This window comes from Bacillus rossius, chromosome 1 (genome assembly GCF_032445375.1).
Source record: "Bacillus rossius redtenbacheri isolate Brsri chromosome 1, Brsri_v3, whole genome shotgun sequence".
NCBI lineage: Eukaryota > Metazoa > Arthropoda > Insecta > Phasmatodea > Bacillidae > Bacillus > Bacillus rossius.
This window is the reverse complement of record NC_086330.1, coordinates 241,145,903-241,158,656: the sequence shown is the minus strand read 5'-3', so window position 1 is coordinate 241,158,656 and position 12,754 is coordinate 241,145,903. Positions and strand designations below refer to the sequence as shown.

General features: G+C 33.5%; 1 protein-coding gene across 1 annotated transcript in view; it reads left to right on the top strand.

Moving 5' to 3' along the window:
* The window catches only part of LOC134527415 (CD63 antigen-like), a 56,324-nt gene extending 45,767 nt beyond the window's left edge, over positions 1-10,557 (top strand). Inside the window, exon 5 of the mRNA XM_063360085.1 lies at positions 6,994-10,557. Coding sequence (XP_063216155.1) covers positions 6,994-7,059 — 66 coding nt within the window. The 3' untranslated portion in view covers positions 7,060-10,557. The remainder of the gene's footprint in view (positions 1-6,993) is intronic.
* Positions 10,558-12,754: the final 2,197 nt, after the last annotated feature.

Here is a 12,754-nt window from a genome sequence, read left to right as displayed (position 1 = left end):
AAATAAAAGTTAACAGTTATAGGCCTTCTTAGTGTTTTCTTTATTTACAAAATATAAATACCTACATATAACTGAAGTTATATACATGTTTAAAAAATAAATATCATTAACTGGCTTCTTTTATTCAGATTTTATGCTTTTTTTTTCTCAAATTGTCAGTAGGATTGCCAGTTTTGACTGTTTTTGCCAGGTTTGAGAGCACTGGGATAACTGCCACATTATTTTGTGTATGCTGAGACGCACTATGCCAGTATTGTCTTTGGTATGAATAATTGATTCCTGAAATAATGTTTATGACAAAAACTGATTTTAAATGTTTTTTTATCAACATTTGTGAAAATTCACAAGTCACAATAGTCGTCATTTTCCAACCACAAAACAAGTACATGTCGAAAATACAAATAGATTGTACAAAATGGCTTCACTGACTCCAAAACACAAATTTACTGTTTGTAGTTACCAAAAAATGAATATTAAAGACTGTTTGCAAGCAAATCCCGTGGTTGCTTGCAACGCTGAAGGTCTCAGTCGTTGAAACAGTCTTAAGTTACTCAATCATTATTTTGAGCAATTACCAACAACTGAGATGTAACAAATTATAATTAAAAAGTTCCGAAAAGGTTACAAATTGGCGTAGCCCGGACCATATCGCAAAACTCTTCAGTAAAACCTCCCACAACGAACTCCTTTATAATGAAATCCTCGGTATAACGAAGCAACTGTTAAGTCCCGCCAAATCGCTATGTAATTCTATGTATTTATACCTCTAAATAACGAAGCATTTTTTGGATGTAACGCCAAAAACACCCGCTACAGCGAAGGTAAAACGGAAAAATCTTCAAAATATTTTTGTAGGATTGTCATAAATATTCAATTTTGCTTCGTAAATAAATTACGCTTTGGCAAGTAAACAATACTGCCGCCATCTTACAACTGATTGGCCATAGAAGTAAGAGTTACGGACGTACTGAAACGCACTTTATGACTACCAACATAAGCTATCGTATTTCGATTAATTGATCTTCCGAAACTGCCTAGAAAATTTCATCACGTGAACAATTTACATCATTGTTCTGTGAAAATGTGTGATCATTTATCCGTGTTGTAATGAATGCTGATAACTGATACAGATTCTGTGGAAGTGTTTCTTAATTAAAATCTGTAGGTTTAGAAAGTTGTTTTTGTTCCATGTTGTAGGGGGAAATAAATTATTTAACCAGTTATGTATCTTGTTTAGAGGTTAAGTTTTTCTGGGTTAAATTTGTTCACTTGTAAATAGGTTATGGTTGGACAAATCTTGTGCGGTAATAAATGAGACTTAACTTTCAGTAATTTATTGTTAGTGTTCGTAAAATGGATAAAAATGGAAAGCAATTTCTCTTACAACGAAACTGGAAATTCTACACGCAGTAGATCAGGGAGGTAAAAAAGCAGAAATAGCTAAAAGATTTGGCATTCCAAATTCAACGCTGTCAACAATTCTTTCCCAACGGCAAGATTTGGAAAGAAATGCAGTTCATGGTGCAGACAGAAAACGGTACCTAAACTACTTGTACAAATGAAAATTTGGAGAAGAAAATGTTTGATTTTATAATGGAATGTAGGTCAAAGAACATACCAATATCTGGGTCTATTGTTCAAGAAAAAGCCAAATACGAGGCCCAAAGAATGGGTATTGACAATTTTCAGGCTTCAAATGGCTGGCTGCATAGATTTAAAAGTAGGTGGAATTTAAGTACTCTGAAGACAGCAGGTTTGGAGAAGTCAGTTGATCCATCTGTGTTAGTCATGGCATCCTAGGCTACAAACACTAACAGCAGGATATTCTCCTTGTGATGTTTTCAATGCTGATGAAGCAGGCATTTTCTTCAACCTCCTTCCTGACAAAACACTTGCCCTCAAAGGAGAAACTTGCCATGGAGGAGTCTAGTAAAGAGAGGTTTACGGTATTGCTTTGTACCAATTCAGATGTTACAGAGAAATTGACACCACTTGTGATTGGAAAATTTGCAAGCCTTGTTGCTTCAAAAACATTAAGCACCTACCCTGCAACTACAAACACAACTCAAAAGCATGGATGACATCTTCCTTGTTTAAGGAGTGGTTATTTTTTTTGGATGCTCGTATGGGAGCAAAAAACAGAAACATTTTGCTGTTTCTTGATTGTTGTACAGCTCACAAGATGGATGACGTACAAATGATAAATATCAAAGTTGTATTTTTCCCACCAAATTACGAGCAAACTCCAACCATTGGATCAAGGAGTCATCTCTCAGCTGAAGTGAATGTACAGACGTCAGCTTGTGCAATATTTGCTACGGAACATGGAAAACGGCAACGTCAAACATGAAGTGAAACATACTTCAGGCTATGCAGCGCCTGTGCTATGCGTGGCACAACATTGACGGTACAGCCATTGCCAACTGTTTTCGTAAGGCAGGGTTTCACACTGCAGAGGAACAACAGCTGCCCAATCCAAAAGACAGTGGTGAGGTTGAGTGGAATGAACTCCCACACAATCTTCAATGTGAGGCCACGTTCGAAGACTTTGTAGATGTAGACAGTGCTCTACAAACGTGCGATCAAGTGGCAGAACAAACCACTGAAGTACCATCTGAGGTAGATTCAGTCGAAGAGATGGCTGAAGAACCTAATGAAGGTGAAATGACACGTCCATCTAGAAAAGAGGTAAATGGTGCATTGGACGTTCTTGAAAGATTTTTTTTGACATCAGAGACAAGTACTGAAACTAGTGCTTAAAATTTATAACAGTTGCGAGCTCTTGAAAGTGTGGTTACCAAGGAACTTAATAACCATTCAAAGCAGTCATCCATTACTGACTTTTTTTACAGTGAGACAATAATAGGTATTACTGAAGTAAAGATTTCTTAAATTTTAATTTATTGTGATCTTTAGTGTACAGTGTCTATTCTTTTCCATTATTGCGTAATATACAATATACTTATGTACTGTAATCAAATCAGATTGGTTTGCTTAATCTTCATTTGCTCTACTCGAGGACTCTGTAGCATTTATTAAAAAGTAGGTAAGTACTGAGTACCTACTATTACTTCTGTGTTTTTTGAAATAATCGTGGCCACAGAAAAAACCCTTTGTATCACAAATTATTTGTTCGTTGGTTTTGAATTCACCTCATAAAGAAACCTCGCTATAACAAACACACATAATATCAGTTACTTCAAGTTTGTTATACCGAGGTTTTACTGTATTAACCACATTATTTTATTAAATCTGAGCCACCACCTGATATGCGACTGACCGGTACTTCATACAGACACTGACTCCACTGCCACCCTTCTCTTCCGAGATAGACGAAGGGATATATTTTTCACCCAATCACAAAATTACACATAATGTCAGTCCATGCTGGATCATGGCAACAAGTCACAAGTCCTTTTTTTTTTTCCTCCATGTTCCAGTAACCTCTTGTCTTTCTCTAATTCTTACATGCTTGGCAAATTGTGTCATCAGCCAGCTTTCAAACAAAGGACCATAGCAAAAACAAATACAAAAGAAAATTACATGAACTCTATAGAACTTAAGCAACCAGTAAAAATTAGGTAGAAAACACTTTATGACAATAAAGAAAGCAAATAATCAGAAGTACCTGCAAATTTAAAATAATGTTAATTATGAGTATACAAAATGCTGAAAATACACAAATACCTCTCAAAAGAATAATCAGCTGGTACAAATTTTTCTGAACCATCAGAGTTGGCACACAGCAAAACAGTGAACACCTCTTTACTGGACTTCCTCCATGGCAAGTTTCTTGTCAGGAAGGAGATTAATTAAAATGCCAACCTCGTCAGCATTGAAAACATCACATGGAAAATATCCTGCTGTTTGAGTTTGTAGCTTAGGCTCCCATTTCCAATGCAAATAGATCAACTGATTGTTCCTCGCCTGCAGTCTTGAGTACTACTTTAATTCCAACAACACTTTAACCTCTAGCCAGCTATTTGAAGCCTAGAAATTATCAATTCATATTCCTGGGTCTGGTATTTGGCTTTTTATTGAGATTAGACCCAGATAGGTGTTGGAAAAAACTTCAATGAATGTCAGTAACGTAGCACTGCCACTGAATTCATGTAGGCATTCGTTGCAACACTCACACTTTTTCACAGACCTCAGATGTAAATTAATGTAAGTGGATGTAGAGTGAGATAAATTTTCTAAGCAATGTTTAGAACATTGATTAATTAAATTACATATTTTGTTCACTAATGTTGGTACACTGTGTTTAAATTCACCAGCTTCAAAGTGCATTTTAGTAATACCATGCAAGATGAAGAGGGTTTTGTTTATTTGCCGAAGCATTTTATATTTACATATCTGCCATCTTTTTAAAACTCCCTTCAGTAAAACTTTTAGAATTTATAAAATTTGGCGTAAATCATGTGCGGCAATTACCAAGTATTGGTAACCAATATCAATTTCTCAACTTTCCCATAACCTTATATTCGACCCAACAAAATCTTATGCAAAACTACTCTAAAAATATATTTTCTAGTGCTGCTGTAATAATATGTTAAAAAAATTAGCACAAAAATGTTAACAACTATGCAAAAAACTTACACTGAGAACAATAATCAAACATGAAGGTGTTCTTACCTTAAAAAAAAATTTTGGACTGATGGAGGAATGATTCATGGATTTTATGTCAAAAAATTTTCTGTTTTGTTCTGCTTCATTTTTAATAATAATGAAGTGGCCTTCTTTGCTGCTTACAGGAAAACACTATTGAAGTTTTGTTGATAACATGGTCCAGACCTCTGACATTTGAGAACAGAAATTTACATAGATGACCTAAATCATTATTATTATTATTATTATTATTATTATTATTATTTTTATTTTTTTACACCAAGCTAAAGATACATTCACATTCCGCATTACTGTGTGGTATACTTAAAAGGGAAAGCATTACCCTTGATATTCTGTCGTATCTACAAACCCCTTCAACTCCTTGTGTATGTGTTAACTCAGCCAATTTCACATTAATCGACACATCTTTATCCACAACAGCCGAAATGTCCTCAGTCTGCACATTTAAATTGTTTATGGAGTTCATCTATTGTCAAAACAATAGTTTCCTCTTTTTTCACAGGCAAGATAATGGGGAACAATTTTCAAAGTAACGCACGGAGGAAAATGTCCATTTTCAATTCCCTTCAATCGTGCCACTTCTGCATGTTTTAAAACTTCACTCTTAAAAGGAAACTTATTAATCATGTAATCACATGCAGTAATGAAATATTTCCTTACTGAGCTGTAGAACACATGTTTCTCTTTGCTTTGGAGCACATTTATTAAAACTGTTGTGTGACTTCCTAGTTATTGTTGTTCTTATATTTCTTGACGTGTCCTATACCATTTTTGCAAATATTTGTATGGTCAGATCGACAAAAATAAATAAATAAAATAAATAGATGGAAAACACCGCGAAACTAGTAAAATATATTTAATTACTCGTCCATTTTCGTATTGGTGTAAGGTATGTAGGAAATATAAAAGAACAGAACAATTAAAACTTTTCGGAATACTTCTACGCAATTATTTACCGCTAGCTACGTTCCACCATGTTTGGTAACTATAGCTGAGTGGCGTTTGTTTTCCAAACGGACAAGTAAATATTTTTGATTCGTCGGAAAGAGCCAATGAGACGACGATGTCAAGAACAAAGATGCTTCTTTGTTTGGCATCCACGTCCATGCTTGTCTCGCTCATACAGACCTCGTTGTTACAAACTCAAAATTACCTGTTCAGCGAATTTCTAATTTTATTAATAACATTTTTAAATACGTAAAAAAAAAAAAATCTAGGCTCCGCAAAACCGTAAAACAACGCCTCTATCAGTAAATTTTACGGACAATCCGTAAAAGTTGGCAGGTATGTATTTATATATTTATGAAGCATGTTTAAAATTATGAGAACTCTACAAAAACCCTTTGAAGATTTTTTCCTTTTGCTTTAGCTGTTTTTTTTTTGTGGGTTAGTGAAAAAATACTTTGTTATTTTAGAGGTACAAATACAGCCAGGCATACTCAAGTTCAGACAGGGCAGTCACTTTACCAGTCAGTGTTTGCTGTAAGGGCCCTGCCTGCCTGGGCGCACATACGGCGTGCAGAGCTTCAGAAGAAACCACGCTATTTAAAAACTAAAATACACAGGGTCATGTGGTGGTTTGGCGGGACCTAATAGCAGCTTGGTTGTGGTGAGGATTTCATTATAAAGAAGTTTGTTGTGCAAGGTTTTACTGTATATGCTTGGCTATCTATTTTTTTCAAACCGTTGCCCAAATTGGATTCTCTTAGTGGAGAAGAGAACCGGTTGAATGGAGAACTAAAGGCTGAAGCAAACTCATCCCTATTTATGGAGAATGCTAGATTCAAAAATAAATTACAACTAAGAATTCAGTTTCATAATTTGAAACTTTTATTAGTCAGTTACATTTATACCAAATATAATATTATACTGTTAAAAACACACCTGAAATATCCATTTTCATTCAATTTTTGGAAATTTTGCACTTTATTTAATAAAACCAAAAAATTATTTTTCTTTCCGAGTTAATTGCATGGGAAATTTAAATATTTTTATGAATGCATATACTAGTGTTGCTGAAAATTTCAATTTGAATATTTATATTTACCACTATCAGCTAAAAATAATTTGTCAGAAGAAACTTATTTCAGAACAATTCAGTTTAAGGCAATTTTTTTTTTTTTTTATAATTATATATTTTAATATACCTGAGTACAAATTTTTCATCCTGGGTAACAAACAGTTTAGTAAAAAGTACTTTCATCAGTACGTACCAGAACTTTTCTTTCCCAAGCATTTTCAATATAACTGAGGTTTACTGTATTCTTCTCAAGAACTTACATTATAATTCTGCTGTTAACTTTCATGGGTAAGGAAATGAGACCAGTTACAATATGAGCTAACTGTGTGTTCTGAATGTTCTAGCTTATTGGAGTCGTCTTTGCCTGCTGCTTGGCCAAGTCAATTCGCAAGGAGTATGAAACTGTGTGAGTAGCATGAGTTGGAAAAATGTTGGTAAAGAGTCTCATTTCAATTTGGTTTCTATAATAGATCTAGACATGAAAATATTGTATTTGTATGTATTTTTAGGTATGTTGCATTTTAAAATGTTAGCAGTAATTCTACACTTTTGTGAGCTTATTTCTATTATTTTTAGGGGTGTGCGAATAGTGGATTTTGATGGTTGAATATTTTTGAATCGAATAGTAAATTTTTTGAATAGAATGTGAATAGTTTCGAAGTCGAATAGTTGTAATATATATATTTTTTATATGTTACCACACTGAAAAAACTATAAATTAACAAATTATAATGTAAAATTTTTGGGACAGTTTTAACTGCTAAATCATTTATATGTTATTTGTTTTTCACGAGACTTTATAGGAAAGAAACGTTATACTAGTACTACAGTAACCAACCATATGTTATTCTTTAATGTAGATTAAGAAATATTTAAATATATTTTAAAAATCAACGAAACAAACTACTAATGTAAAAAAATAATGGTTGAACAATTTCCTCAAATTTTTTTATATAATGTTATCCACCACTCCAAAATCAGTAGTAACGAGATTGTTGATTATCTTAATACAGTGTAAGAGAGTAGTTCTAAACGTATAAAAAATTTCAAATTAACAAACATTATAAATAGAGCATTTCCATTGTCTTCACATTAAAAAAAACACTTAATAGAAAACAAATTACTTTCTACTTCAATGAGAAACTAAAATTATTTTGAAAACTCTTCAAGAACACATTTTGAATTCAAGAAAAATATGTTTCATGGACTAAAGGTTCAGATTTATTAATACAGTTCACACGCTTCAGTTCACTAGAGTGCACTACTTTTTTTTCAAATTCTCATGAAGGAAAATCAATTCTTCAACATGGCTGGAAAGTAATACTTCTCGTCTGCTGCTGACGACATTTCCTCCTGTTGAAAATACTCGTTCACTGCTGACTTGTGTAGCTGGTATAGCCAAAAAATGCTGTGCCACTTCAGAGAGTAAAGGAAATAGTTGGTAATTTTCTTTCCACCACTGTAGAGGGTTTGCTGATCTGGGAGTCCTAGGTATGATTATAAACCTTGATTGGAATGGCTTTCAACCATCCCCATACGGACTTTGTGCATGTTTTTGTTTGTGTGTTGGTAACATTCTCGTTGGGTGTCATTACCTGCGAATCTTGTTCAAAGTTTTCACCTTATTTCTCAGTTTTCTTAACTCTTCTTGTAGAAATTGTTTGGCCAGTACTTTACTTTCCTCAGGCATCGCTTCCAGCTTAAATCTTGGATCGATAGCAGTAGCCATAAGGTACAGCTTGTCTTGCTCTACCAAGGGAAATCTTGACTTAAGACAATGGATGTCGATACTTGGCCAACACGAATGAACAATGGCGGGTTTTCATATATTTAGTTTATACAAGATATTTTCTGTGAATGAAGCCACAAAAAAAAAGTTCACTTAGTATTTTCAAGAGTTATTAAGGACATGAATTTTTATTTCATATATAATATTTAATAATTGTTATTTATTGTTTTATTTTTGGTTACCACACTGGAAAAATTAGGATAAAAAAGAAATGTGTAGCATGGGAAATCAATTTCATTGTACTTCAAACATATATGACAGGAAAAACTCTTTGATTAACTTCAATACTCAAAACGAGTATATAAAAAGGTTTATCATTGAATAAAATATTTGAAACAGTTAATTTTAACGGTTTTGTAAACGATGGCAACCGTTCATCAAAAATACTGTAGTCGTTGGCATTCCTTCTAACTATATTAGTTTGTAAATGGTGCCGTGTTTCATGTTTACGTTTACCGTCTGGCTTTTGAAACAAGTTGGTTTAATGTAGAATGATTTTGGTTTGGTTTTTTTCTTGAAATGAACCTTTTAAAAATACGTTGTGGTTATGTTAGTAAGAATGTATAAATACTTTGGAAATTACATTAGAAGCTGGTGAAAACCGAAGCTCTTGGAACCACCATGAGAAATAAAACACAGCCATGTAAATATTCACAATTTTAGATTTTGCTATTCGACTTACGAATGTGAATAGTTCGTCAGTTACTATTCGCAACTATTCGTGTTTACGAATATTCGCACACCCCTAATTATTTTTAAGTTTTACATTTATTTCTTTTGAATAGTAGTGCATTTAGTTCCACTTAATTTATGTTGGTCTAAATTGTACATTCATGTGATGTTTGAAGCTAAATGTAAACTCTATTTTTATAACTCAATTGTTGATTCCCTTAAGACTGTCATTACTTATTATCTAATGTTTAGGTTAAGTGTAAGATGTAATTTTAACCATATAAGATAAATACTGTATTTGAAAATATTAAATTATTTTTGTGTTGTGGTACACTTTTAATGTAAAAATGGTTAAATAAATATTTTATAAGCTGTGATTATACAACAAAAATAATAAAAATTCTTTTAATCCTATTATGTAGTGGGTGACAATGTTTATACTTGTAATTTAATGATTCTAAAAAAAAACTATTTATGCTTGGTTTAGCCACTGTTCAATTTTTTGGGTCTTTTTACAAAATTAGAGCACGTTGTTATTTATTTCTAATTTTGTGGAAATCCTTATTGCTAGTTAATGTTTATGATGTGTTGAATAGTATTTGCAGTAAATAGCATTTGTTAAAATGATTCAGGGTGTCTGGAGTTTGCAAAAATCACGAAAATTTCCTCTAGTAATTATCTACAGTGCTGGAAGTCAGGAAAATTTAACATCCTGCAGCATTTTACTAACTTGCATTTTTTTTATGCCTTACCTCAGTTTATAGTCCCACATTAAATATAATTAGTCGGAGACTGTCCACTTAAAACTCTTGGAAATTAACTCAAAAAAATCTATAAACTTTGCATCATAAAGACTGGCATGACCCTGTAATATAAAAATGTTTTGTCCTTAAAATTGGTTAAACTGGTATGAGACACCCTGTGATTTAAGTGTTATAACTTGAGTAGAAATCTCTGTGTAAATGTAAAAAAAAAAATATAGTATCAAATGTAACTAGAATCTGTAATGTTTATTGTTTTTCATTGATGTTGCACCGTCTGTTAAAACTTATTAGAAAATAGAGCTTTAATCAGAATTTTGATTTTATTTTCCAATCATTACATCATGTACATTTATTCAGGTAAAAACCATATAGTGTTTCTGTTTATAGCATTTTTATTATTTCAGTACTATGAATAAGGACATATAATTATCGCATATGCGATAATGCAAATTTTTTATGAATTCAGATGTTTTTGGGAGAAAACTTTGAATTACAGTATTTACCCACGTATGGGTTGCAGATTTTATGCAGATTGTTTGTTTAAAAAATGTACTGCGATCCATATGTGAAAATTTCCATTTTGGGTTTTAAAAAAAAAAAAAAAACATTGCACTATTGTGGTGACTATGTGCTTAAATAACTAGCCTGTGTTGTTAGTTTTTAATAAATATGTTATGACAAAACTATTTTTTTAAATTAAAATAGCTCAGCAGTGAGTGTAAAGTATCATGAACTGCACCGTTAAGCTACGTATGCCGCCTGTCGTGTGGCTACCCGTCTGGCGCCGGTAAGTGATGTGGCTGTCTGCAGCCATGCTGGAGCTTGGCAAGAGGAAGAATCTAAAACTACAGTGTTTTATCACATAATCGTCACACATTTTATACTAAAATCAAGTTTGAAAAGTAGGTGTGTGACAATTATGCGAAAAAAGCATTTTTTGTTAGGTAAAGTTATTCATTCAAACAAAACCTATTCAAGGAAAGCACGTTCATTTAATAAGTAGAGTATACAAAAGAACACCAAATAATTTAAATTAATAAGTCATGCAACAAAAACATTTTGTTCAAATTTGAATAGATAAACCAAAACTGTGATGCGAACGTGAGTCAGAGCGCATAAATAACGTAGAACACACCATGAGAAAGCTGTGTATCAATTGTAGTTAACTCGGCAGCCGAGTGCGCGCATGGCATGCAATCGATGAGCTATCTGTATCAATATTTGACTATGTGCGCACACTCTATATGGGAATCAACATAACGAAACATGAGTGATGCCGATGCCAGAAATGTGGTACCGATCATGCTGATTTTTTTGACCGATTAGTGCTTTTTTAAGTTGGTTGTAAAATATGCTCCAAATTACTTAAGTTAAATAATTTTACTTGAAACTACTCATTACTGAATACCCTAAACAAATAGGTTACATATATTTATATGACAAACTTTTGATTTAGACACTGATTATTAGTTGTTCCCATAAACCAATCTGGAAATATATTAATCCCTTTAACAAAATCTATAACACACTGTTGACCAACTAATCATCATCGTCACACCATTCGAAAATGAATGTTTGTTTACATTTTTCTGCTTTTTGGCGCGATTTAAAATGCTTTCTGCTTGATATTACGACGCTGTTCCAACTATATGCCAGCGCCCCCGGCTGACGTGGTATGGCCACTCACGTAAGGCTGTTCCAAACACCGCCACCATTCGCCTAATCATCTGCTTGCTTTTGTATTTATCGGGTGTCGCTGTTCCAAGCTGACATCAGTGCCCCGAGCGGTGTGCGTAGGCTTTAAAACTTCGCCTGTTTGTCTTATCTAACCAAACATTATGCCGGAAAGGAAAATAAACGCCGTAGTTTTACGTATTTTTACAGTATATTTTTGAGTTTAACTTATAACGTGAGCGTGTGTAAGCTTTTGTTTGCTTTAGTGCATTTATGACTAATGTTCAGTGGCGGCCATGTTGCGTTGTTTGTTTACCAGTGACGAGACAAGTCTTTTACCCAGTATTTAAATTTCGCTTAAAAACACTGCAATTTCGTGTTTCAATACTAAATTTTGTGTAAAAACGCTGTGTTATGGCGATTTCGCGTAAAAACTGTATTTTATGGTGATTTCGCGTTTATCGTCGTTTAATCGTGATCGCGAAAGGAACAGGCCCCTATGCATGACTAATTAAATGGTTTGGTGTGCTTTTGTTTACTCTTTTTTTAACAAACGTACTTTTCATGAATATGTTTATTTTTTAAGAATAACTTTACTTAATTTTTTTTCTGCAGAAAAGATTAAAACACGTAAATAACGTATATGTTACTTAAAAACGTCAAGGAACAGTTCTGAAGCCAAAAATATGTCTACGCTTTTGTGTTACGTAGAGATTTTTTTGTCTTCAGAAAGCGGTAATCGGCAAAAAGGATCGGCATGCATGAAGCCGATCATGCAAATGACAAAAATGACCAAAATCGGCCGATCTTAATAATTGGCAATCGGTATCGGCTCACCCCTAATGCCAACTAATCCTGGCTACATTTTCATAACCAGTAACATCTGAATAAATATTAGAGTTCAACTTTAAACTACGTTGTTTTATACGGGAAAACTACCTACACAAAGTGCTCAGAATCTAAAAACATCATGCAACGTTTATGCGCGTTTGACGATTATGCGATAAAACACTGTAATCAGGGAGAGATAGGGAAATAGGGGAAGGGAGTGCGAGCGTGTGGCCATGCAGCAGTGTTTATGCTTCTCCCTCCCTCATCGTTATGAACTGACACCGTACACAATTATAACGTGTCTGGACAGGTTGTTGTGATGCAATGGATTCCAAACATTGTTTTTGCGTGAGATTTCCTACGCTTTCTACTGCA